The sequence below is a fragment of the Gallinula chloropus genome, assembly GCF_964237585.1.
Source record: "Gallinula chloropus genome assembly, chromosome: 28".
Taxonomy (NCBI): domain Eukaryota; kingdom Metazoa; phylum Chordata; class Aves; order Gruiformes; family Rallidae; genus Gallinula; species Gallinula chloropus.
In genome coordinates, this window is record NC_140113.1 from 3,445,513 (window position 1) to 3,472,828 (window position 27,316).

Consider the following 27,316-nt stretch of genomic DNA (forward strand, 5'->3'; position numbering starts at 1 on the left):
AGCAGGATGCTCTGACAGCTCTCATGGGATCACAGCAGCAAGCTGACCCCAGCAGGCAGCCTGTGGTGTGCTGAGCTCAGCAGCTCTGGCGGCAAAGCTGAGCTTTTTGTAGTGATCTCAGACACTCTACGTGGAGCTCTGGGCTGCAGAGGAGCCAAGAGGCTCCCATGGAGCTTTAGCTGTTTATTGCTTTTAACTTTGGGGAGATGCTGCCTTCAAATACATCTCTTCACTTTCTGTAAGTCTACTAACTTGGGTTAATTTACTCCAGGAGAATATTGGCTACAAGCTGGCTGCTTCGCCATGTAATCTCCTGTGGTCTCTCTACTCCTAACTGAGCCAGATGTCACCGTGTTCGTCCACTGCTTGTGGATTTGAGCAGGGATTTCGTCTCGTTGCTGTGGTAAGATTGCCAAGGATTTTAGGTTGGCAGCCAAAGCTGAATGAGACCAATGTGCATCTGCAGCCCAGAAGGCTGACCCCATCCTGGGCTGCACCAAAGGAAGTGTAGCCAGCACATGGAGAGAGGGGATTGTCCCCTCTGCTGTGCTCTGGGGAGACCTCACCTGGAACGCTGTGTCCAGCTCTTGAGCCCTTGGCACAAGAAGGACATGGACCTCTTGGAGCACGTCCAGAGGAGGCCACAAAAAAGATCAGAGGGTTGGAGCAGCTCTCCTATGGAGACAGGCTGAGAGAGTTGGGCTGGTTCAGCCTGGAGAAGAGAAGGCTCCAGTGGACCTTATAGTGCCTGAAGGTGCTCCAGGAAAGCTGGGGAAGAACTGTTCCCAAGGGCATGGAGTGATGGGACGAGGGGTGATGGTTTAGACTAGAAAAGGGGGTTGTGCTAGATGGCCTCCAAAAGTCCCTTCCAACCTAACCCATTCTATGATAGCAGTGGGAGTGGGGTGGTGGCACACTCTTCTTCAGAGAGGCTCCTTGAGGACCAAGGTGTTTGATGTTGGAAGCATGCAGCGTTGTTGGTTCAGAGTGGCTTTTAAGATGTTGTTTACCTTGATGTGTGACTTGAAGGGAGCAGGTAGGGCTGGTGCTGATGAAGTAGATGGCTGGAGGGGGGCAGTAGGAGGCTGACAGGATCCCTGTGGAGGTGACCAACAGGATTTTGAAGCTATCAGAAGACGTGCTGCGGTTGTCTTGTCAGGATGTGCTCTCTGCTGTCCCGCTGTCCTTAATGCCACCAGCTCCTTTACAGCACAGGGTTGTGAAGTGCTGATCTTCTCTGTTCCTCTCACCTTAAACAGCCCCTGGCAGACTCACCAAACCCAAGAGGCTCCTAACATGGTAGCGAATGCTGCAAAGAGGAGGCTGTGCCTTACTCTCGCCATCTGTCTTGCCGCACACTCCAGATGATGCGATATGCCGTGTGCCATATCAAAATAAACCCTTTATTTTTAACAAACTGCATTTGAGACACATTAGCAGCAGATTCAGCCAGTCCCTAAATTTGGGACTGACCTTCCTTCATTCCTCAAGGCATGGTACCACCACACATTGGCACCCTTCCACGCCGGAGCTGGAGCTGGCACCAGTGAGCTGCAGACTCCTACTCTGACATTTGGGAAGATGAGACTGTGTTGGCCGTAGCGCTCCCGAGCTGGGCTGACTGACGCCGATGCACCGGCGGGAAGCGGTGTTTGTCTTTGACGGCTGCACGGACGACGCGACGCGCGACTGTGCTCACACGACTCGCCTTGCAGGGTAATCGTAGGACAAACCCAGCTGAGTCTGCCAGGTTTAGGCACGACAGACCAAAGCTGCTGAGATGAAACCGGTGGAGGTGGAGCTACTGGAGGTGCTGTGACCCCTCGAAGGCAGCCCGGCTTCTCTGGTTCCTGCAAGCTGTGGTCAGGTCACTGTAGTATCAGCTGTTCTTTTTGGTTGGGTTTATTTTGTTTGCCGCTGGTGTGGGTGGCAGTGTGAGATGTCTCATGATTCCCCATGTGGTTTAATGAGTCTTCTCAGCTTTTTGTCTCCCTCTCCATCACTCCCCATTGTCCAGTTGCTTTTGTCCTCCTGCATCCAGGCTGGGTGTGCTACAGCCAAGCCAGTCTGTGTGTCCATCTAACTACAGAGGTGTGCAGAATTAGTCCTTTTTTTATATGAAAACCATCTCTAAATGAACACAGCGTTCTGAGTGTGGGTTTGCAAGCAGCAGATGTGCTGCTGTGGGATGCATAACGTTGTCGGACCCGAGCAGTGCAAACACCAGCTTTGGGCATGTGAGCTAGCTGGAAGCAGGGATTTTCCTGCTAGGGTGCTTCATGTTATTTTAAAAGCTTCCCTGAGAGTGCTTGAGCCATAGCCGTGCTGCCCTTAACCCCTGGTGATCTTCAGGACAAGTTACTGCTGTCTCCAGCCTGCTCCAAGCTGTTTTTTTGGGGGTTCCCCCCTTTTTTCCACGTTTTTGGCTCCCCCAGGAGCCAGTGCCTGGGATGCTGTAGCACAAACCTGTCACTTGCTGGAGAGTCAGAGAGCATCAGCAGCATTGGGTGCCCTGCAGTCCCTGTAAAGACAGTGCCTGTATTGGGGACCATGAGGGTGTTGGGAGGGAGAAAGGAAAGCAGGCTGGGGGCAAGCCAGCGCTTAAAAACAGGCTTTTCTAGGTGAATGGTCTTCTTTTTTTTTCAGGAATTTGGTCATTTTTCCTCTTTCTATTTTAGTTACAAAAAAAAACCCCAACCACTTTCCTTCCCTTACAGCTCAGGGGTTTTCAGGGCTTGTTTTGTCCATCAGGCAAGAGTGAAATTCAGTGTTTACTTCTCCTGAGGATGAGTGAAGTCAGAGCAAATGTCATCAGCGCCGATTCCTCTAGTTCCTATTTATGGAAGCTCTTCCTTCCACTTCAGTAAGTAAAACCAAGCCAGGCTTCCCTTTGCACAGGGCTAGCCCTTGCCCCAGTTCAACAACCCAGTAAGGAGCTCGCCGAAAGTCTCTGTGGTGGCGTTGAATTAATTCACTCTCCAGTGACCCAGTCATTTCCCATGGCACCTCCACTCTGGCAGCGTGGGCTTGCTGTGCTGTCAGAGTGACAGCGTTCTCCCTGCTGGATTTACCTCATTTCACACTCAGCATCGAGCCGCTCTGCGTGTGCGTCTGCAGCATCCCAAAGCCTTCAGAGGAGGCGATGAATGAATGCACGTGCTGGATTTGTGTGATTACTCTTGGGTGACTAATCCACCTGCTTTCTCCTTGTCATGTTCTGCAGTTGCATTTCCCTTTTCTTCTCCAAGCATTTCCTATTCAGTTGGAAGTACCGGTGCTCTGGAGTCGGCACCGTTGCTTTTCCTCCATCAGTTACCCACTCAGCGAATTGCAGGTCATAGTTAAGTTACTAAACAGTGTAGTAGCTCCTCCTTTTTCCCCCACACCATTGCTAAAACATCCTCCTGCTTTAGCAGCACTGAGAGCTCACAGAGTAAACCCCAGCTCTGTTAAGATGATGTCTGAGATGCTTTTCTGAGTAACGCCAAAATTTCACTCAAGTTGTGCCCTTGTGAGCAGTTTTGCTCTTGTCTGGCAAAAGCTCTGTCTGTGTAAGCATGGTTCTTACAAAATGAGTAAGTGCAGGGTAAAGTGAACTTTCTCTCCTGGTTTTAACTTCATTCATAACCATTTGCAAACCATTGGCTGAACGTGAGGGGTATGAGTGGCAAAGCAGGTTTTCCCTTTCCTGTAGCGACTGCGGTGGGAGCTGAGGATGCTCCGAGCATCCTACGGGTGATGGGTGCTGCCTGTCTCCTGTATCTTTGGCAGTTTCCACAATCCCAAAATCCCAGGAAAGAGTGAAGAAATATCTTCCAGCAGCTAGAACGATGCTATTTAAAACCATTTCATTACACAAAAGTCTTTTAGAAAATACCTCGTGGACGTAGAAGCGGCAGTCCCATGAACCCTACTGCTCACTCAACTCACCCGATGGATGGAGATGATCATCTTTGTCTTGCCCCTTTCACACCAGCTCTGTGTCCGGGTTCCTGGGGGCTGGAGGAGTGTGCTGGGGCTTGATCCTGGCCACCCACGGGAGGAGGAGGAAGAGGAGGAGAAGCACGATGCCAGGGACTACACTCCTCCTGCCTAATGGGCTTTTTTTAGCAATAGCAGCAACAGTTATCAAAGCAGCTTTTGGTCACCCTGGCGAAGTGTTTTCCACAAGATGCTGAATCCTGCCTTTCTTCCCTTTATTTTTGGTACAAGAGACTCCAGGTAGGTGCAGCACCGTCTGATTAATCCTGGTGGGAATGAGGAGCTTTGGGCAGATAGCAGCAATCATTGGAGGTTATGCACAGCACAAGGACTTTCTCTTTTTTAAAATAAACCATATTCCTTCAGCTGGCAGCCAGGAATAACCTCTGTCTGCCACCTCCTGTGCCTCCGTTTTCTAATTCCTGCTCTTTGCTCCAAGTCCTTCGGGAATGTCATGCAGGATGGTGTCTGCAGTGGAACAAGAACTGGGAAATCTGCAGGTGGGTTGAGTTGGGTTCCTGAGGTGCAGAAGGTGTTGGTGGAGTTGGTTGCCAGTTTATGCCTTGGAAAGTTTGTCATCCTGCTTTGTCTTGTGGGAACCTGCTGCATGGACTTGAAAACCTGCTCGGAGCAGAGCAGAAACTGGATTAAGAGTCACAGTGCAACAAGCTTGAGGGTTCTTTTGGATACAACTGGGTAAGCACCAGGCTTGAATGGGTTAAACAGCAGGAAGCAAGACCCAGTCCAGCCTTTAACTGCTTGGAACTCGAGGAACTGTCTCCTAGCTAAACAGGCTAGAAACCACACTGCTTGCTCAGTTAAGACCTGTCTTTTTTGTCTGCACAAATTTGGGTCTGCAGACACTCAGGAGCCAGTTGCAAAACAAGCCAGTAAGGTGGAGTTAATGGTTCTGTGTTAAAATGAAATTGCAGGGCAGCTCGATGTGTTGCAGCCCCGGCGCGGCTGCCGCCAGCGTGTGTTGCCTGGCAAATCCAGCTTGTTACAGAGCGAGGGGAACGCTGCATTAGGAGCACCTCTGCCCAAGGGTAGCTTGCAGCCTTGGTTCAAGCTCTGGCAGGGACATCCTCAGTCCCTCTGGCTGGCAGCAGATCAGGGAGCATCCCCCTCCCGACCCCTTCTTTGAGGACACCTCTGACCTTTGCGGTGTTACCTCCACACCTCACAAAAAGCCGCCTGTGAGTTAACGTCTGACTCAGTTTTGTCCTTTCACTGGAGCGAAAAGCGTTGTCTGGGGGGGGTTTTTGTCTTCCTCCCCCTCCTCTCGCTGGCTCAGCGGTGCGGAGGGGAGCTCTACGTGGCCCTGCCTGTGTGGGCAGGGAGATGCTGTAGGAGGGTTCCCCGACCCCGGCGTCGCTGCAGTGATGCAGCCCATTGACGTACTTTCTCCTGCATCAAAGTGACGGTTGCTGGCTGCCTCACTGAGCCCAGCTTTGCTTTTAGGCTTTTTTTATTATGGGTTGAAGCTTTTTTCCCCCACCCCCCCCCCCACCCCAAATGTTTAATATTAAAGTACAAAGCTGTGCAGAAACCACACGCTCTTTCACTCTTTGAAGTGGTGCTGGCTGACTGCCTGAAAAACAGTCTCTAGCGGTGGTGGAAAGAAGAGAGAGAAAAAAAAAACCAAAAATCCCATTACGTTTCACAAATATTTTTGTTTTATTTCACCCCTTTCTTTCAGAAGCTTGACAACAGTCCTCTGGAGACTTGATCTCGTGGTGCTGGCAGAGGCTGACATGGCTCCATAGCTTGCAAAACGCCCTCAGCGCTGCAAAACAGGGCTTGTGATGAGCTTTTGAAGGAATAAAACTTGAGTTTAGGTGCCTGTTGCAGCCTGGCTGGTTTTGTGGGGATCTTTTCCTTCTACTTTGTGCAATTGTGTCATCCTTGTCTTACTCAGTGTCTTGACTCTTGACAAGCTTAAGAGTTGAACATCCAGCCTGGGAGTTGTTTTGAAGTTCATGATTTGAATTCAGAGGCTTTTAAGCAGCGTGAGGGTATTTTCTGTGGAGGTTATACGGTGGGGTTTAAGGTGAAGGATGCAATAAAACGGGCTGAGGTGGTGTTTTCAAAATGAACCTGTAGGAACTGAGCAAGAACTGTTGCAGTGGGCAAGGAGGGGTGAGGGGAGAGGCTGGGCACCCGTGGCGTCTGCATGTTGTAGTAACTTGTAAATGCCCTGGTAATGTGCTCCTCCTGACTTCATCTGCAGGATGAAGATGTTAATTAGCTAGGGATTAAGGACGGTGCTTTGGTGCATTACAGTGCCAGGCACACACACCTCGGGTGAGTCTCCTCTGATCTTCAGCCAGGCTTGGACACGGACAGATTGGTGACAAACGTGTCCTGCTGGGGTTTGTGTTGCAGCCTGGCTGGGCTGGTGGCACCTCGGGTCTGCTGGAGCCACAGACACCCTTTGCCCATGTTCTGTCTGTTGTAGATTTGTGTGGCTGGGTGCTGATGGAGGAGGGGGGCTGCTGTGGCAGCTTCTGCAGAAACCCATGGTGGGGCGGGTGTCCCCCCACAGCCCATGGGAAAGGTGAGACCCCACCTGCAGCTGTGGAGAGGCCCCACGCTGGAGCAGGGGCAGACAGACAGGAGATGCTGTGACCCATGTTGGAACAAGCCCCTGCCAGCACTTGCAGCCCATGGAGAGAGACAGGGACACAGAAATGAGCAAGGGAGAGATTCACACCAGAGCAGGTTTGCTGGGGGGGGGTTGGTGACCCCCTGGGGGACCAGGCTGGGGCAGTCTGGGCCTGAGGGACTGAGAGACATTCTGTGATTGATGACTGCCCCCATAGCAGGGACCCACGCTGGGGCAGCTGGGGAAGAGCTGAAGCCCTGTGGGAAAGGACTCAGGTTGGAGAAGTTCCTGGAGGATTGTCTGCCATGGGTGGAACCTCATGGTGCAGCAGGGGCAGGGGGTGATGAATGACACCCCCCAGCTAAGGAGAACATCTCTTGAGGAACTGACCCAAACCCCCATTCCCCCAGTCCCTGCCCCTCCCTGTGCCACAATGGGGGGAAGAAGGGAGCGAAATCCTGACTGAAATGAAGTCTGGGAAGAAGGGAGGGGTGAGGGGAGGTGCTTTAAGATCTGGTCATCCCCCGACTCTGGTGTCACTGGGGGTGCAGGGCAGGGCCAGCAATCAGAGTTTCTTTCCTTTATTCTGTGCTGAGTCTGTTTTGCTCATGCTGTTGTGACAGGATGATCTCTCCCTGTCCATATCTCCACTCCTCTCAATATCTATTTTCTCCCCTGTCCAGCTGAAAAGGGGAGTGACAGAACAGCTTTGGTGGGCACCCAGCCTCCAGCCAGGGTCAAACCACCACACTGTCAAACACAAGGACCGTTAGGTTGCAGGTACTCAAATTGGGATTTAAGGGCACCCAGATGGGCTGGACTTTGGCTTTTGAGTCACTTTAAAGGCAAAAGGGTTTTTTGCAAATGTGAAGCTCAGTAGAAATCATTCCTTGAGACTTAATATCAGTGGCTGTGAGCTTTGTCTTAAAGACATCAGGCTTCATGGGCACCCCCCACTGAACATGCCAGCCCTGGGTATGCTCTGCTTTGCTTGGGATAAGTCAGGACTTGGCACCAGCTCTCATTTCTTCGTGCAGAGGGCCGGCAGTGTGCCAAAAGGCTTTCTGCAGCTGCAAGTTAAAAGCCAAACCCTATAAAACATCTATAGTTAAAGCCCAGGCCCTTCCTCATGCTGTCTCTGCGCTGTAGCTGCCGAGCAGCGTGATGTTCGACAAGCAATGCCAGCGTGGTGGTTCGTGTATTTGTGGAAACCACTTGGAAAACTGGTAAGATTCCACTAATCCCTCTGTAAATGAGCTTATCATGGGATCCCAACTTCCTGCTGCCTGTCCCCTACTGTGGATTGCAATAAAACAGGCAGCCAGAAAGTCACGTTGGTTCCTGTACCAGTGCCTGTCATTTGTTCCAGTTTGGGTTAACTGGTCTCTATGGAGGTTACAGTTTTCCAACTTTCCCCCAGGTTTCGCTTCTTGTTTTGGGTATTTAGAGGTGAAGCTCATAAATGGGACCTTTTAAAAGATAAGCAGCGTGATACAAGCTATGTTGACATCAGTGGAGGTGGGAAGGGCTGGGGGCTGATGGGGTAGAACATTATTTACCTTAAAACCCACAGAAAAATACAGTGTGCCCCCCCCCCCCAGGGACTCTGACCGCACGCAGCGCTGCGGAGCAAGTTGCGCATCGTACTCGCTGCTGCGGCGACATCAGCTCGATGGGTTCTTTCCCCCTTTTATGTGGTTTTTATTCTTGGGGAGACAAGGGGTTGCTGCAGGGACACCTCCCCAAGGAATGCTGGCTATGTGAAAAACGCCCCGTCCCGCAGCGCCGCTGCCCTCTCTGATCTGCCCGCGCCGTGGGCACCCGCTCCGCTCGCCGCACAAATACCTTCCTGTCCTGGGAAGCGTCACCGCTGCCGTCAGCGTTCAGCATCGCGTCTGCCATCTCCTATCTGTGCCAGGACACCCCCCCACACACACCCCCACACCCCCACCCTGCTTCGTGCCAGCGTTGGCCCGGTTTGGATGAACCTTGGTGCTCGCAGGAGGTTCCCAGTTCCCCTGGCTGGGTGCTCGTTGGCACGTTGAGCGTGTGTGGAGCAGCTGCTGGCACGGTCTGGCAGAAGCCTGGTCCATGCCTGGTACCTCAGGCCATGAGGTTGCTTGGTTTCATCATTGTGAAGAGCCTGCACGTGTTCAGCGGGGCCTTTTCCATCACTTTGTGTCAAGTATTTATGTTTATTCTTGCTTCTCTTTTCCCAGGAACGTTCCAGGAGTGGTGGAAAACGATATGTACCTGTTGTGGCCGTTTGAGGCTGGTTTTTCTTGGAAAAATCACTGAGTGATACTGGATTAAGTTTATTTCTCTGTGCAGAGCGGCTTATGGCCGCTTGTGCTTTTCCAGCCGTGGGCTCTCTCTTCTCCCCAGAGTCGAATTGAACTCGGGGTTCATCACATCCTGGTTGGAGTTAATCTCTTGTGAAATTCGGGGAGCCTGTCCTGGTGCAAACCCTTGGTGTTGCCAGCTTGGTGGCGATGCTGAAAGCAGAAGGCTGGTTTTATTTCCACTTGGACTGATTGCAGGGAAAAGAAACCCTTAATTTTTTTCTCTTTCTACCAGGATAATTCTGTTTGCTTGAGCTCTTCTCTTGCTGGGCAAAGAGGGGTCTAAATTTGGAGCCTCGTCAGCGTGCACATGTTTCTTGGACCACGTTTAAAAGCACTTCTGGCCCTGTTATGTAAACTTCTCTTTAAAGGGAGCGGGGTGTAATCATCTGGCACATCATGGGGCGGGCAGGCAAAGCCTGAGGTCTCGTCTGCTTGCTGTTGAGGAGCGTGTGGGACCCATACACCAGTGCCCGCACCAGTACATCTCCCCTGCTCTGGAACACAAGTGCCTTTTACTGGTTTTAACTAAACCCAGTTATAGTTGGGCGTTTTATTCCAGGTTTAAATGGGAAGACTGGACTTTTCCTGCCTCTGTTTCTGAATTGCTGTCACTGTTGGCCGTGGCTCCCACACATGAAAGGTCTTGATTGATGCTGTGAGCTCTGCTGGTTGCTTTGAGCATGAGGGTAGCGTACGTCTCTCGCCGATTATTTAGGCTCTTGTGCTCTAACTTCACATGGAAATGTTGGAGGAGCCCATACTGTCAAAGCTGTCTTTTACAGATTCAAAAGAAAGCAAAGCAAGAAGCCTCCAACAGCTAGAGAAAGTAATTTTAAACCAGTTTTTGCTCTCACTGCAAGGTGTTTTGACCACAAACACACTTCTTGAGTGCAGACGGGAGTGAAGTGTTCTGCCTTGGGAAGTGAATGTGCCGGTGAGCCAGGGGCTGATGCTCACTGTGCTGTGTCGTGGCTGAGGCTGTGTTGGGTGCCAGCTCCGGCATCCCCAGTGCCTGGCATGTTTGAAGATGCTCCTGCTTCCCAGGAGAAGCTGGAGGCTTGGCCAAGCGTTCATGACAGTCTGTTTCTTACATCGGGCTGTCAGGGGAGCAAGGGGAATTGATTCACTGCTGTGCATCATAGAATCACAGAATCATAGACTCATAGAATCACAGGGGTTGGAAGGGACCTCAAGAGATCATCGGGTCCAACCCCCTGCCAAAGCAGCTCCCCAGCTCATATTGCACAGGTCAGCATCCAGATGGGTCCGGAGTATCTCCAGAGAAGGAGACTCCACACCCCCCTGGGCAGCCTGTCCCAGGGCTCCCTCATCCTCACCGGGAAGAAGTTCTTCCACATATTGGTGTGGAATTCCCTGTGCTCCAGCTTGCAGCCATCACCCCTTGTCCTGTCCCCACAGACACTGAAAAGGGGCTGGCTGATTCCCCCTGCATCCCATACTTAAGATATTTATAAACATTCATAAGGTCCCCCCTTAGTCTTCTTTTCTCCAGGCTGAACAGTCCCAGGTCACTCAGGCTTTCCTCACAGGGGAGATGCTCCAGGCCCTTAATCTTCTTTGTAGCCTCCTCTGGACTCTCTCCAGGGGATCCCTGTCTTTTTTATACCAGGGAGCCCAAAACTGGACACAACACCTCAGGATCTGTTTACAGTGTCATTTCAAGTGAGCCTGCCTGGTTAGAGACTCATTTTGAACAAGTTATTAAAAATCCTCCTAGAGTTCCTGTTCAGACACACAACTGGGTGGAAATACCCATGTTTCTGTGGTAACGTGGGGTTTCAGGCCCCACAGACCGTGACACTGTACTTCATCACCCACCTTTGCAACGGAGCAGATGCTGCCGGTACCGACCCTTCCCCAGACGTGGGGATTTGCATCGCCGTTGTGCCAAAGGAAACTTTCACCCCTTCTCTTTCTTTCGGTTTCAAATTAGCAGCCAGGCTCAGAAAGTCATTTTTTTCTTCCCACTTGGCAAGTTCATACAGAAACGAGGGGCTAAAGCAGCTGCAGGACTCTGTTCCTTGCCCAGCCTGCGACTAAAATCCAGGGCCATGAAGGGCCATTGGGAAACTCCCAGGTAGAGGGGTGGCTTTGCAGTCCCCTGGGGCTCTGAGGTGCTGGTGAGTGGGTGCTCAGGTGTGTACAGTGTGAGTAGAGGAGGATGCACCTGTGTAACAGCTTAATACTGTGAAATCGGGGAAGTTTGAGTAGGTTTTGGATCTCTTGGGGTTTTTTCCTAACCTGTAGTAGATGACACTCTAAACACAAGCCCCAGCCCTCTGAAAGCAGTCGGTGAGCCAAAGGTTGCCCGTCACCCAAAAGCAGACCCCTCACGTGCTTTCTGGTACAGCCCTTTCACACAGTGGGTGAGCTCCTTTTTTTAGCCTCTCTGCCTTATTTCCAGCCCCCGGCAGTTCCCAGTCCCAGCCCTGAGCTCAGAGCTTGAACGGCTGCCAGCGCAACGTGACTTCTCTTCCTGTAAAAGAGACAAAAGAAAACGACCTGCTTCCTCTCCTCGGCTGTCCAGCGGATTCCAGCGCCCGATGTAGGAGTTGCTCCTTGTTGCAAACCCCCACATGATGTTGCAGTCATCACTATTATCAAAAAAGACCCGGGTTTGCATGAAAACAGCCGCACAGTCGCTGTGGTCACGTGGAGATATACTGGCCTTTTCTTTTAGAGTAATTGCTCTGGTGGTTAAAACAAGTGCAGAAGTAGTCATCAGGCTGATCAAACCATGTCCTCATCCCAGTTTGGAAGCAAGCCACTTTGGTTTTTGCTTGCCTGCAGCTGATTTGGGGAGGGAGGGGGATCCCTCAGCTCTGCTGACCCCATTGTGAGCTTCTCCTAAACGTCGGTTCTGCCCTCTGTAGCTCCAGCAGTAATGAAAACAAGATGACTAGAGAAAGTCACAGGACTGCTCTTCCATCAGTGTGTTTCGTGGGGGTGTGAAGCAAGCAGTAGTATTTGCACTCATGTGATGGTTCTGCTGCAAAAGGTCACTCACATTGCTAATGGAATTGGAAGGAGCTGGCCCCCTGATGCAGTGAGCCCCGGGGGGGCCTTGCCAAGCCCCTCACTGCCAGCAAGCCCCCCATGCAAACAAGTCCCTTCAGCAGTCTGTAGCTGGCACCGAATCAGCATCCCTCAGCGGTTCAGCTCCAAGCCAAGTGTCACCCCAGCCCAGCTCCAGAATAATACTTTCTGAAACACTTAGACACTGAGTTTCCGCTTGACCCCAAGCCAGGGGGGTGTAATTTTTCAGAAGTACCTGTGTGGGATTGCGGGTCTGACTTCTCCCAGTGTTGAAAAGGCTCCTGCCTTGTTTCAAAAATTCTTACTTTGGGTTTCTGAGGCTTAGTTAGCGATAGGCTGCTAATTACTGCATGGGCTTAGAGGATTTGGGGCTTATATTAGGGAAAAAATAGGGTTTTAGTGCAGCACCCATGCAGGCATGACCAGCTCTGCCCTTGGAAGAGTGCAGCTGTGGTGTGGTGCCAGACAGATGTTGAGATGTTCTGCTTTGCTGTTCAGTACTGAGCTATGGCAGTGACGCCGTGCTGGAGGTGAGTCCTCCACGTGTGCTCCAGGACGTGCCCATTAGCTCCAGCTCAGCCTCGCAGCGCGCTCGGGGTCCCAGCAATTACAGGAGCAGAGATGTTGCTTCATTCCATCCTGAATCACTTTCCTCCTTGCTCAAAGCTGTAGGTGGTTCTCAGTCAGCATGCAGGATGCTAACACCAAGAGGTTCCACATTTGTCTTGGTTCAAGGTCGCTGAAGGACTCCCAGGGGTTGGGCTGGTAGAAACAGCCCTTTTCTTGCTGCTTGAGGTCCATTGCTGGTGTCTGGACATGTTGCCCATGGCTGTGGAGTCAACGTGTTACTTCATCGGTGTCGCAAGGCTGAACTTTAGCAACACTCCGGCTCGGCGCACTGTTTTGCAGGGCACGGTTGCCTTGATTCATTGATGGCACCATTATGTCTGGAGAGCTTTTTGCTTTCAGTCTCTTGCCCTTGAAACCTCCCTTGCTCCACTCCAGCGCCCTTTACAAGTTCGTTTGCATCTTTCAGATGACTCTGTAGGTAAATGGCGAGCGTTTCGCTCCCCAGGTGGGGAAGGTGGTGCAAGCTCTCGCTGCAGATAGGGCTTCTGATTCCTTCACTGACTCAAGACACAACTGCTGTAAACCAAATTCAGGATTTTAAAGCTGTACAGTGTTTATTTTGCTGCTCACATCCTCGCCCCTGGGAGTATTTGCCATGAGTAACATCACCCACAGCTTTGGAGACGCTTCAGTACAGAAGTAGAAAGCATTTGCAGAAAAACTTTGGTGGTAAAGCAAGCAGGTGTGACCCAGATGTGCCCAGAGCAGATGCTCTGTGTAAAGAGGCTTCCATACAGCTTATTCCTTGGCAATAATTGTGGTTTAAAGCAAAGGGAAAAATTCTCCTGAGCAGCTCACGCCGAAGGTCTCATCCATGAACCTGGAAAACCAGTTCTGTGGTTTTGAGGAAGCAAAAGCCCGTCAGTGTTTCGAGGTGTGCTGAAAGTTCTGCTACGAAACGTCCTGTGAAGGTGCTGTGAGATGCAGGGCTGATGGGGCAGCTGGGGATTTAACACAATGGTACATGATTCACTTTTAATTGGCCAGGCAGTTGACTCTTCCCTTTGCTTTGGTGGTTCCTGGTATTATCATTTAGACCATTCTTATCTTCACTTCAGGTCGCTAAGTCGTTATCTGACCGATTTGAGACATTGTGGCAGTCTGATGAAGTTCCTGATGGCTGGAAAAGGGGAAATATCCCCCCCTATTTTTAAAAAGGGGAAAAAGAAAGACCTGGGGAACTACGGGCCAGTCAGTCTCACTCTGTGCCTGACAAGATCATGGAGCAGATCCTCCAGGAAACTCTGCTCAGGCACATGGAAAGTATGGAGGTGATTGACAGCCAACGTGGCTTCATTGAGGGCAAATCCTACCTGACAAATCTGGTGGCCTTCTACAACAGGTTACAGCATTGGTGGGTAAGGGAAGAGCAATGATGTCATCATCCTGGACTTGTGCAAAGCACTGGACACTGTTCCACATGGCATCCTTGTCTCCAAACTGGAGAGACATGGCTTTGATGGATGGACCACTTGGTGGGTAAGGAATTGGCTGGATGGCACCCTCAAGAAGTTTGCCAATGACACCGAGCTGTGTGGTGGGTCAGCGTGCTGGAGGGAAAGGGATGGCATCCAGAGCGACCTGGGCAGGCTGGAGAGGATGGATGGAGAGCAGCCCTGAGGAGAAGGACTTGGAATGCTGGGGGATGAGAAGCCCAGCATGAGCCAGTGCTGTGTGCTGGCAGCCCAGAAAGCCACGCGTGTCCTGGGCTGTATCCCCGGCAGCAGGACCAGCAGGTCTGGGGGGGGTGAATCTGCTCCTCTGCTCCACTCTGGGGAGACTCCCCTGGCAGTGCTGCCTCCAGCTCAGGAGTCCCCAAGGACAAGGAGAACAGAGTTGTGGGAGTGAGTCCCAAGGATGCCATGGAGATGATCTGAGGGCTGGAGCTCCTCTGCTCTGGACCAGGCTTGGAGAGCTGGGCTGGTCCAGCCCAGAGAAGGCAAGGCTGCTTCTGGGGAGAGCTCTGGGCAGCTGGTGGGGTTCGAGGCCAGGCTGGATGGGGCTTGGGCCAACCCGGGCTGGTGGACCAAGCCCCTTCCAGCCCAAACCAGTCTGATTTCACATCATGATGGTTTTGCAGACAGAGAACAGCAGAGCAAACTCTGCACACACGGGGATTTGCAAACAGTCCCTGGCCCTCGGGGCCGACCTTTTAGTCGCTGCCCATTGTGGCAAAAACAGTTGGCGGAGCCAAGTGTTGTGAACGCTCCGGTTTTGATAAGGTGGCTTCAAAAAGGCTTTCTGAAGCGTATGGCAATGCTCCAACAGCCAAATATACCCTGTGATTTATAGGCTTTCTTTGGAAGCTGGCTTAGGTGTGCTGTAGCCAGCCCTGGATCACTCTTCAGCCACACAGAAGAGGCTGAAATACTTCTGGCTCCCATTCCTAAGGAGGTTTCTCCGTGGCTCCGCTGAAGCTCATCAGCGAGCTCGTCAGCGCTTTTCTTGTTTGCTCAGCATCAGCTGAGTGCTGCTTCCCAATTCCATGAGGCTTGTCTAGAGAAGGGCTGTGTGGGAGCATCGCTTATCTTCCCGCACTCCAACAGGAGCTATTTAATTTTTAAGTCAATATTTTTGCCCAAACCTGGGCGTTGGGTTCTTTTTCCCCTCGAGCCTGATGGTTGCAAACACTCCCCTTGTGCAGACACTGGGATGAAACCAAATCCAAACAGAACAATCCAAGGGGAGATGAAGCACATCTCCAACCATCAGATGATGGATTAATGCCCATCAGGGCACACGTGCTGCTTGGCCTCTCCATTTTTGACGTTGCGGAAAGCGGGCTGAAGGGGGAGACTTCACCCTGAACTCCTCTGTGCAAGCCTAGAAGGAAATAAATCAGCCTTGAATTCTGGTCCGAAGGTCAACAAGTAAGAGTGACGCTGGAGCAGATGGCCCCAGTTCCCCAGTGTGGGATATCTTGTCCTCAAGCATCAGATGACCTCATCCGTGCCTCCCAGATGACCATCTCTGCAGCAACACCAGGGGTAACCAGAACAGCTTCAGAGCACGCTTGTCTTTGGTTCGACCTGCAGACCAACAATGAAAGGTCTCTCTCTCTCTGTGCAGAAAAGTCATAAAAGGTTAAATTACAGTGAACTCCTCTTCCAGGCTTATTCACCCGTGTGTGGGATCAGATGTCTGGTCTCTACGTGCCGCTGACTAACTCCAGCGCTGGATCAGTGCCGGTTCCAGGAGAAAACCCCCTCCGTGGCAGCTCGAGGGAGGGATTGCTCATCTGGTTATCTGAGCTCAGCCCTGCTCGGGCAGGATATGCTGCTGACAGCGTCGCTGCAGCCCGGCCCAAAACAATCGAGTGAAAACCACCGTTTGCTTTAGCAGCGCCTGGAAGACTATTTTTAGCTGCTTGGAAATGCAGTTGGAATGCACACAGGTATAATAGCTCCAGCCTGTGTAAGGAACAAACCCCCTTCCTCTTGCCATTGCACCCAAACCAGTATCTGAGGGGCGTATTGTGCTGGGAAGGTTCGTACCAGCTCTCCTGCCCCGCTTATTTACCAGCTCCCTATCTCCTCCAGAAGCCTGGAGCGAGCTGCTCCGAGCTGTACAATGAGCATATTGTAGCTTGTGGTTCTGATGTAATTCCCACCGAACGCTCTTTCCACAAAGAAAACTTGGAAGTGGCACGAAACTCAACTCCTCACCCTTCCATCGCAGAGCCCCGTGGAGTCCCCGAAACGTGCTCTGCAACAGCCACACGCTGAAGCCCTGCAGAATCCCCATCTCCTCATGAACAGAGCCATGATGCTCCTAAGAAAGCCTATCCCTCACAGTATTTGCCTTGAATTCTTGATTTTAGGGTTTTCTTGTAGCCTTCCACATGGCTCAGCTAGGTATGTCAGGGACTTGGGGGTTTTAGTAGCCGTGCTTTACTGACAGGGAAATTCTCTGCTGCTTTCCCCACCAAAACACAGCAGCTCTGCCACCTGACTCAGCCCCGTGTCCTCATCTCTCTTTTCTTGTTCCTTGTCCCTTAGAAAAAATTGACATCTCCATCTACTGCTTCCAACAGAGCCTGGCTTTGGGTTCTCCTGGGTAGAAAGTGGAGGTTTGCTGTGAAACCGTGCTGAAAAGCCTGAGCTGGGCAGGAATAGAGGGAGTGTCTGAAGGAGGAGGTTGTGTGGGCACAAATACCTGTGGCCAAAGGGTCTCTTCTTCACAATGGGGAGGGGTTTATTTTGCAGTGATGCCTGTCAGGGGGCTGGCAGTCAGTCTCCCTTGCACTCCCATCCCAAGTTTTGGTGCATCCTCCCTTTCCTGTGCTTGCAGCCGAAGATGAGGAGCATCGCATCTGCTCGGTGCTGCCTTTCAGGTTTGGGGGTAGATGAGGATGGCTGCTTTAATCTCCCTCATGGGGCATTTGCTTATCTGTAGAAAACCCAAAAGTCATTTCAAAACCTCTCCACCCACTCAGCACACAAGAAGCTGCAGAGCAGAGGGAGCTGCCAGGCTGCCCGCAGGCTGCTCGCTCCGCGGTGTCACGGCCGATGCCATGAAAGCTGCTGAGCTCACGATGAAATAACTCTTCCTCAGGAGGCTGATAAATCGATACCACTTCATGATGAGCTTTTTGTGTGCTGGGCAGAGAAGGGAATGAAAACACCGTACCACATTCTTTCCCCTGCCTCCCTGAAATGTCCTGGGCGCTGATTCTTGCAGCGTTTCCCAGCTCAGATCTTGGGAGCGATGGGAAATTCTCAGGAAGCTTTGTGATGCTCAGCCTAAACTTCCCTTTCTTTTATCTCCTCCTGTAAGTTACAGCCCTGTGCCACACTGCAGCCCGGCTTCCTGCTTAGTCTTTATACCCTCCCATTGAATGGGGAGCCACTATCAAGCCCTCCCAGGCAAGGCCAAACTCTGCAGTGGTCTAGCCAGGATATACATATTTAGTTTCAATCCAACCACTAAAACCAGTAAGTCAGGAATCTCTCTTCAGGCCAGAACTGGAAGAGGCAAGCCTGAGTTGGAATTAAGTTTATAGCCAGGGCGATCTCCAGTCATAAGGACCTGAAAGTTTACTCCTAATAGTTTCCAAAACAATGGGATGTGAAAACAGCTTCCTGAGAAGAATGCATCCTTCTTGTCACTTGCAGTGGGGTGACTGGGGCAGAGCTGGGTGCTTTCCAGGGGCCACACCGAGGTGGGTTTAGTTTTGCCATTACTAAGCCATGTGTTAGCCAGCATGATGTGTTGGGGGTTTTACAGCATCGCTGTTGGTGCTCTAGTCCCTTTTGGGAAAGACAGCACTGGTGCCCAGGTGTGTTTGGGGGTGGTGAGGGGGTTGGTAGTGACTTCACCTGCACTTGAGCATTGCTTGAGCGAAGCCTGGATATTCCAGAGGGCAGTTTCCAACACAAGCTGCCTGCCTTTGGGTGCTCCCTGTGAAGCCCTTCGTTCTTTCCCCCCCTGTTCTTCGGATACGATCACAAACCGGGTTCACTTGCGTTTCACAGGGCTGTTTGAAAAGCATCTCTCTGCCTCAGAGATCACAAACGTCCTGGAGTTTCAAAACCTTTGCAAGAGTGATTAACATCGAGACAGTTGAGGGGCGGCAGAGTTTAAATGGCACTTGAGGTACGGGGATTTACAGCCTGACCGTGAAGAGTGTGGAGGAAGCTCTTCTTCCCACCCGTTGGGTTTTGGGGGGCTCTCTAGTCCCCACGACGACGGTTTCTGCGAGCAGAGGGGTGGCATTGCTACGGCTTAGTCATCTCAGGCTCTGCAGGTGACTAGAAAGGAGCAGATTCAAAGCGAAAACCTGTAACACTGAGCTGGGGGGAGACGCTGGGGGAGTGGTGTGAGAGGTTTTGGGGTGCAGCACCGGCTCCTGACAGACCCGAGTTGCACTTTTCCCTCTGCAGAAGCAGCAGCAGCTGCCACAGCAGCACCGGAGCTGCTCATGCACGGATCGCACCTGCGCGGGCGTTTGAAACCGGCATTGGAGCTGCTTCTGCTTTTCTGCTCCTCCGTCCTTCCTAAGTAACTGCTGCTCGTGCTGACCCAGAGCTCCCAGTCCTGCAGATGCCCTGAAGCATGTGGGGAATGAGCAGCTTAATTCCTTAATTCCCATAGCAGCGCCCCTGTGGAAGCTGTGAGCGCTCACTGCTTGCGTGCAGGGATCTGGTTCTCCCCTCTGAACGTCACCTGTGGCTGCGCTGGCCAGAGCCGTGCAGGATGAGCACGGAGCAGCCTTTGCAGCATGAGTTCCGATTGATTTATTTCCTGCAGCCCTTAAGCACCTCGACTAGAGCTCAGCTTTGGTTCCTGCTTTAAATTAACACGGGGAAGCGTTAATTAATGTATCTGTCCGAGCTGCGTTGTACCTGCACGTGAGCCCAGTGGCGGCTCCAGCCCTGCCCAGGGTGGGGGGATGCAAGCAGCCAGATTCCCCCAGGGAATGGGCAAGCCTGGCTGGCGCAGCTCATGCACACGCAAGCTGAGGGGAAGCCTGACAGTGCATCTGGTTTTGCCTTTCAAAGCTCGCTGGCTGTGCTGCAGCCTCCGGGCGCTGGCTCCAGGTAACGCTGGATGTCAATCCATCAATCCATCAATCCATCAATCAATCAATCAATCAATCAATCAATCAATCAATCCCTTTGCTCTCTCTGCCACCGCCTTTCTCTCTCTTTTTTTAATGTGTGGTATAAAGCTGAGGTTGGGGATGTGTGGCGGTGACTCAGGGTTACACGATCTGCGGCGCCGGGGTGGTGACCGTGTGCGATTGCTGTGGGCACTTCTGCAGAGGTCTCCACCCAGCTGGCACCAAAACTGCTGCAGGGAGTCAGGAGAGAAGGGGGGAGGTTAAATCCCCACCTGATAATGGCAGTGTGAGTTAACTGACGGGGGTGTTCGGGGCTCCTGAGTGTTCTGCAGCTTAGCTGGCAGATGTGTCCTGCAGGACTTGGCGTCCTCTCAGGCAGGTAATCGTTTCCTTTAATGGAAGGAAATTGAGCTGCACGTCTCCAGGGACGCTCTCTCCTTCCAAAATCCTTGACCAGTTTAAAACTAGGGCAGTTCAAGAGACTTAAGCGGTTAATGGATCTTCTGGTACTGGCAGAGCAGCATCCACAGCACGTGCCCCCTCTCCTTACAGCCCTCTGACACGCTGGATGCTGTTAACATGTGGCATGCATGCTCCCAAGGAAGACAAGCAGCCGTGCCTTCCTCCTCTGTGCCACTTGCCAAGCCTCCTCTGAAATTTGGCCACAACCTTGGTAGGGCACCAGGACTGTGCCCTGTGTCACTGTGCACCACAGCTGCACTGCTCTGGGTGGCTTTGTGCTCCAAACCCCAGGCTTGCCAGCAACATACCTTGCTGTAGGGATACTCCTTTCCCTTGGGAAAGCCCCGGGGATCCCAACCTTTGGGGTTTCTACTTAACAATGCAAAGAGAGAAGTGAACATGCTGCCTTCCTACACGGAATTTTGGAAAGCAAATGTACTTCTGTGTGTCAAAAAACATGCAGTAAATCAAAGCTCCAACCCTTTGGCTTGGTGTCTGGGAACAGGCACTCCCAGCTACAGGAGCAGGGGAAAAATAACCCCCAAAAGATGAATTGCTCTTGGTGAGGACCTGAGAGTGAGGGTAAGACATCTCTTGGTCTGGTAATGATGTGATTTTGAGGTTCTATCGTATTAAAAGCTGGGCTGCAGCACCAGCAGCTCCAAAGGGTCCGTCAACTGCCGGTCTGGAGCTGCAGGAGGGACACGGAGTGTCTCGAAATATGTGGCCTAGTTACAACCTGTTGTAAGAAGGCTGTAATTTGTCTGGGGAGGGACAGCGTGAGGGGACATTTTGTAAATCTAAAGGAGCTTACGGGCACTTTGGTAACTTGTTTGTTGCTAAAGGTAAATGCTTTGGGTTCCCTGCCCCTCTCCAGGGCTCAGCGTGCCGATCAAGCTGCCAATCATGTGGAATAAGGTGTGGAAAATAAACTGGATCATTTCAACACTGAAATGGGGGTAAATCCTCATCCTGAGCAAGAGGCAGAGCAAAGCCCAGCTCCTCCCATTGCTGCCTCTTTAAGGAGCATTTCTCCATCCCGGCATGGATGGCTCCTCGGGTGAGCTCCTTGCTGGGCTCTCCTGGAGTATTGTCCCACACCACAGAAATCTGGAGGTCTTAAAGGAGGCTGGGGGGGGGGGGGAAAAAACCCAAGAAAAAATTGCTGCACTCAGGAAAAAAATTCAATAGCTCATTCAGCTGTTGGGCTGCTGCTGCAGGAAGTGTAAAAGAAAAAAGGAGCCTCCTTTGTTCTGCCCAGACAAGGAGTAAATGCCATCGCCCTAACAGCCTTTTTCTGTTCCAAAAAAGCATGAGGTCATCTTTAAAAGCAGTAACCACTGAGCAGCTTTACACTGGGTTACCAGTCCCAGGCTCCCCCTTCATGCTGTTCCACCCCCTGCCCCAACTTTTCTGGCACCAGCCTGGCTCCATGCAGGATCACTCTGGTGCTGGGACTGCCAGCCTGGGAGGGGGCTGTTCCTGGGAGGAGGGGGCTGCTCTGTGCCATGACCTTTGGGCTTGTAGTACAGCGGGCTGAGGAGGGGGTATTTGCCTCTCCAGCCAGGGTGGGATGCCCTTGGGCTGATGCAGCGTTGCCTGTGGTGTGGGAGGTAGTTTAATGCACCTCTGTGGCTCCGAATTGGCACGGTCTCGGCACCGTGCTGTCCTGCGGTGAAACGCTGCTGGTGGCCTGGCTGCTCTTTAAAACCATGGCTTGGTTATGGCTGACATCCTCCTACCCCAACCTCCTCCCCCTGTATCCTTTGGCCAGCACAGCATAGGCTGGTACCTGTGCTGGGAGGATGGCTGGACCACGATGTGCTCTCCATCCAGCACCTCCAGCCAGAAGTACTGATCCTGCAGCTGGGGGATTGGGGGGGGGTGTTAAGACAAAAGAAGCATAACTCCAGCAATTCCTCAGATGTTCTCTTGTTTATTTAGCCAGCTAGGAGTGGCTGCTTCCAGCTATGACAAGCATGGGAAGAATTCAGAAACCAGAGAGATCGGTGCATATTTCTTTCCCAGCGTAATGCTTCCTGCGTCCGGCCGGAGAGGCGGCAGGTGGGAGCGCGCGGGTGGCACCGACGGCATCAAAAGCAAAAGGGGTTTGTGCCGAGTCAATGAGTAACAGTTTTGGGTGTCAGCCTTGCAGAGCAGCGCCGTACCTCTCCCGAGGTGCAGAGCAGAGGCGTGCTGAGGCAAGCCTGGGTTCTTGGCACGCTGCGATGCCGAGGGTGGCAGTTTCACCCTCGTGACTTGGATCCTGTTGTAACGTTTCGGTGTGGTGCCGAGGGCAGGGCAACGGGGTGAGGTGAAGGGTCCTACTGTGCAATCCCAAAATGGGATCCAGCAAGGCACTGGCTGCGGCATGTCCTAGCCCTGTCCCGCACTCACTGTGGGATCCCTGCTTCTCCCAGTGGAGCCAGGAATCGCTGCCAGGGCAGGGGTTGGGACATGGATGAAAGGGCTGAGTGGGCAAAGCCCTGCTGGGAGCCACACCGAGATGCTCGACGGAGGAGGAGGCGTCTGCTTCGACATGAGCTTGTGCTGAGTCACGGCTCGTCAGAGCCAGTGCTGCTGTCACCGCCGTTGCTACACGCTTCTGACTCAAGAGCTGCGTTGGTTTGGTTTGGGGTGGGTTTTTCTCCCCCCCCACTCCACACTAAAGTAGCCCAAATCATTACCTTTGCAAACTACCTGGTACACTAAGAACTAGCTTAGGGAAAAGAAAAGCCCGGTGAGAAGCAGAGATGCCTGCTCTGCAGGCATAACTCAGCCAGGCTTTGACGTCAGGAGGGCTGTGCAGAACACATCCTGGGTACTGAACATGCAGCACAGCCCTGTGTAAACGCCCTTTGCACGCTCCCCTCAAGGGAAGCACCGGAATGCAGTGCGCTGCCGGGAGCACCCCGCTTTGTAACCCCTGGGAAACCACTTTTGCTGGAGGTACCTGAGGAAGGCGAAGGCAAGAGGTCTGCTCCTGTAACACTTGCTGCAACCCTTGCAGTTCTTTTGTGGAACGACAAAACCTGCCCTAAACCAGCCCCTTTGCAGTTGTTGTCCAGCCCATGCAGGACACAGTTAGGAGCATCCTGACCTCCTTTCGATTCGGAATACACAAACCAGTTTAAAACAGCAAATCCCGGTCGTTCCCAGAATCTATCCTGAATTCCCTGTTGGGACTCCGTCCTCCAGAGCTTTCCCTGAAGCAGGCAGAAATGCTGACGGGACGTTTGTGCTGCAGCCGAGTCATATCTCGGGGCTTGTTTGCTGAGTTCTTGAGCCTGCTCAGCCCCTTGCCTGCACCCCCAGCACCCTGTTTACTCGCTGCAAGGTTTCACAACCCTCCCTTGCCGCTGCTTTGTTGACATTGACCTTGAAACACCACCAGATAATACATATCACTGCCCGTGCTCTCGGGGTCTCTGGATTTTTATTAATGTTCAGTGTTAAACTTGCTGCCAGTGGTGTTTTTTATAGGTGTGACAGCTTGCTGCAGCCCAAGCCCTGTTCATAGCTCCGTGGGCTGGGATCTGGAGCTGCTCTGCTGCTGGAGGAGCAGCCCCAAGAGTTGCAAGCCCATCCGATGACTTCAGCCCTCCTGGAATGGTGTTACACGGCAGCGTGCAAAATCCACACCCCAGTTACCGTTGCCTTAACGCAACAGGAATCGTTCCCAAAAATCAGGTTGTCCTCTCTGAGCAGCATTGCCGGGGGACAAGCGGAAGATGGATGAGTCAGGATGGCAGAAGGAGCTCTGGTGAAGATGTGGGAAGATTTATTTCTTGCTGAATGATGTGACTCAGCAAAACGCTGGTGGTTTGTCAATCTGCAGAGTCATGAGTAGGTACCAGGGAAGGAAAAGTCTGCCCTGGCTAGGCACCGGCCACTCTGTGTGGGCAGGAGGAGGTCGGTTGCAGCCGAAACACCGAAGGCTTCACCCGTCTTGCTGGAAGGAAGCCTGGCCATACAGATCGTTTCTCCACCATCAGATGACAGAGCAGAGACAGGAGGATGGATGTGCACGAGAGCTGGGTGTCCTGAGTGTCCTGTGCTCCCTCCCCATTGTTTTCCATGAGTTAATTATTCGCCGAGGTAACAGAATCTCTCACCAGGCAGAGCAGTCCTGGAGCATGGCTGCTTACTCAACCCACCCCAGCAGCCTGGACCTGAAAGTGATGCAGGGGTTCGATGCATCGTTCCTGCCCCACAGCAGGAGTCTCTCTGTGCCTCCTTCCTTCAGCCAGGCTGGATTCCCCAGGGTGCTGCGGGGACAGCGACAAGGGGCCAGCGCTGTGCAGAAGCAGAAGTTCCCTTCAGTAACTCGCCCTCTGATTCACCGCCCTGGTTCCATAAACAGGAAGCTGGGAAAGTACAAGCAGGTGATCTTGTGCCGCTGCCATCGCACGTTATATCTGATTGCTCCTGTTTATTTTTCTCCTCCAGCTGCCTGCTAACTCCTTACCCAGGTGAAGAATTGTTTTATCAGTGAGTTGAACTCTGCTGCCCGGAGGTCTTTTGAGTTCACGATACAGATTTGGGAAGAGCCGGCCCTTGAAACGGAGCTCTTCCCGGTCCTGCTGTTGTGCAGTGCTTCAGGGGAACCTGCTCTCACCTCTGCATGTGCTGCTAGCGGGGATTTCCTGGGAAATGCACCGGCTCAGACAGCCAGGAGGAGCTGCCTAACGTAAGGGACAGGATTTTCTGTCCTTTCACAGGGATTAATGGCACAAAAATTGATGCTGGCATCAGTGCAGCTGCTGCTCAGCTCCTGGCTCAGCCTGCGTAGGGAGTCCTGGCAGGTTGAACACAAGCTGCAGCTCTGCAATCCCAAAGAACTCGGAGGGCTGGGGGTTGTGTAGCACTTGAAGGAGCAAGCTGTGTCCCAAGGGAAAACCTTCCCACCTGCAGGTGCTGCTTTTCTGTGGGACAGAAAGCAGAGCCTGTGCCGTGTCAGGACAGCTGGGACAAACTGAGTGTGGCTCATGGGGATGTCCTGATGTTGGACTTTCGGGTGCCGGTTGAGCTCGTAGTAGGACTCTGGACCTAAGACACAGTGCTGTCTGACCCAGGCCCCAGCCTGAGCTCAGGTGTGACACCAGCATTGCTCGCACGAGGACATCCTGCTTTGCTGCAGCCCAGCCCAGCCTCTCTGGCTTAGGAAAATCAGGGCAGGAGAGGAAGATTCTTCCCCAGGGACCAGCCTGGTTCCTTCTCCTGATTTCCACAGTACCAGACTTCGTTTCAACAGCGTGGCTTCCCATATCATCCTGACTAACTCCTTCCAGGACTCGAGAGGCGGAGATTTCCGAATAACCCTGCTAGTTCAGGGAATCGCCTGGTGGCTGAAGCACCGTCTGTTTTTTCCCACAGCATCCAGCACTGCGAACGAAGCCGAGTTCCTCTCGGGGACTGAAAAGCACAGCACACACTGCACGCTGCTGCCAAGCAAAATAGTCCCCAGGAGTGCCGTTGCGGTCCGGAATAAACACCCTTAATGTCTAAACAGAGGCGAGACAGCTCGAGTCTGCTAGGATTTTAGATGGGGCAGACTCTCCCCTCCTCTCTTCCCTCCCATCCCCTCCCCAGTTCAGCATCTGCTTTGAAGCTGCGGGTCCTGGGGAGGAGACTGGAGGAGGCTCTAATTGAAGCCAGCACAGAAGGGCTGCAGTGGGCAGCTGGCTGGGGATCCGACCCCGTGTTTGCTTTGGCTCTTTCCTCCTCCCAGCATCATCTAATGGCTTGTCAGGCGACGGGAGGTGGTACTCGCTGCAGCCGTCTCCCCCTGCTCCCCGCCGGTATCGAATGGTCAGGGACTGAGTCACAGCCAGGCAGGGTGAGGAAGTGACTTCTCTTCCCACCTCTACAGCAGCTCCACAGAGGTGATCATAAAGAAATGACCCGCGAACGGTGTCTGGCCAGGGGAGTCCGGCTGGGACGGCGTGGCTGGAGCTGCCTTCCAGCGTGCTGCAGCCCTGGCTACTGCCCCACAGCTCTGGCCTGAGCAGCAGTGATGGATTGTGTCGGGCTCATAGACAAACTTCAGTGGCTGCTTTTAAATTCCAAGGAAGGTCTTTAACCGCCTGTGTTCTCCCTGCCGGGGTGCCTGGCCGCAGGGACACAGCCCCATGTGTGGCTTGTGCCCATGTACATTGAAGCCCCACGATCAGCACAGCCAGGGATGGACACAGAGTTTGGCAGCTGGACGGGGTCCAGGAGACCCTCAGAGATCAGATGCTTGGTGCGTGGGAAGGGGTTGTGCTTCGGCAGAGCTCTGGTCCTGCTCTGGCTCCAGCTCACCCTGCTCTCCTCCTTTCCATGTTCAGCTGGGACTTTAATTCTGCACCCTTTTGCAGCGGGGACACAAGCTGTTGGTGCCTCTCGTGCTTTCATATCCCACCATGTCTGTGCCTCTTCCACATGGTGCTTTGGCATTGGAGAAACCCCTGCCCCTTGCCTGAGCCCCAACATGCCACCTCCCACCCAGCCTGGGACCATTTGTCTCACTCACTTACTATGCTTTTCCCAGGGACATCGATTTGCAAAACGATGGATAAATAGCATAGGCCTGAGTCTGTACAGTACAGAGCATTTCCAGCTGCTGCTCAGAGCCTCCTTAATGCAGGGCAAATCCTGACACATGAATCAGGGCAGGACAAGGGCAGCAGTGCAGTGAGCAGTTAAAAAGTGAGGTTGAACATCCAGGAGCTGTGTGTGGTCACAGCCAAGCAGCACAGCCAAGCAGTCCCCCCTTCCCCCTGCTGTGCTCGCTGCGAGCTGTGCGTGGTGGCAGGTCACAGGGGCTGGGAGGTTTCTGTTCCCCTTTCCAGTCAGTCAGTTGAATTCATCCGGTAGGATTTTCTGTGGAAAAAAAGTTTCATTTTCCCCACTCTCGTTGGCAAGTTTCTCTTTTTTTTTTTTTTTCTTTTTTTTTTCTTTTTTTTTTTTAAATTTCAAAAGAAAAACAACCCTGATGATTGCACCCCAAGCCTGCTGCTGTTCAAAGGAAAGGAGAACTTGAAGCAAAACCAGGAACTGTTAACGCTGGTGTCGTCAGCTGAGAGCTCGTGGAAACCCTTTGCCTCGTGGCTGCCGGTGAGGAAACGTACGCAGCCCTTTTGGAAGGGGCCACGGTGCTGACCCTCCTCCCCTTCTCCTTCCTTGTTTTGCAGTATTCTCACGTGCTGGGGCCCAGAGCCGATGGCAGACAATGTCAACAACTAACAACATAGCACAGGCCCGGAAGCTGGTGGAGCAGCTCCGCATCGAAGCCGGCATCGAGAGGATCAAGGTGAGCATGAGCTGGAGCTGCTTGACACGTGCTGTGTCCAGGGTGGGCAGGGATGGAGCAGGAAGGGTCCCTGTGCTTTGTGTTTTCCCCAAGCATAAGTCCTGCTCCATGTCCCCAGCTCAGATGTCGCAGCATTTCTACATGAGATCCCTTCCTACAGGCACTGCTTATACCAGGGTGGGGGCCTTGGGGGGGAAGGGTGAGTTTGCAGCCTCAGGCAGCTTTTCTGGAGTGTTTGAGGTGACCACAGGATCCAAGGACAGACCAGTAAGCTCCTGGAGCCCAGCTGGGCACACTCAACCCCTGAAGGCACCGAAGCTGCAGGGGCTGGGACCAGCAAAGCTCTGTGGGACACACTCCACGTGCTCTGCTCTTGTTCT

The 27,316-nt window shown here is 52.7% G+C and overlaps 1 protein-coding gene across 2 annotated transcripts in view; it reads left to right on the forward strand.

Moving 5' to 3' along the window:
- The window catches only part of GNG7 (G protein subunit gamma 7), a 79,000-nt gene that overhangs the window by 48,575 nt on the left and 3,109 nt on the right, over positions 1–27,316 (forward strand). For both annotated transcript variants that reach the window (XM_084276323.1, XM_084276324.1), the window contains exon 4: positions 26,818–26,936. In XM_084276323.1, coding sequence (XP_084132449.1) covers positions 26,856–26,936 — 81 coding nt within the window. In that variant the 5' untranslated portion in view covers positions 26,818–26,855. The remainder of the gene's footprint in view (positions 1–26,817; positions 26,937–27,316) is intronic.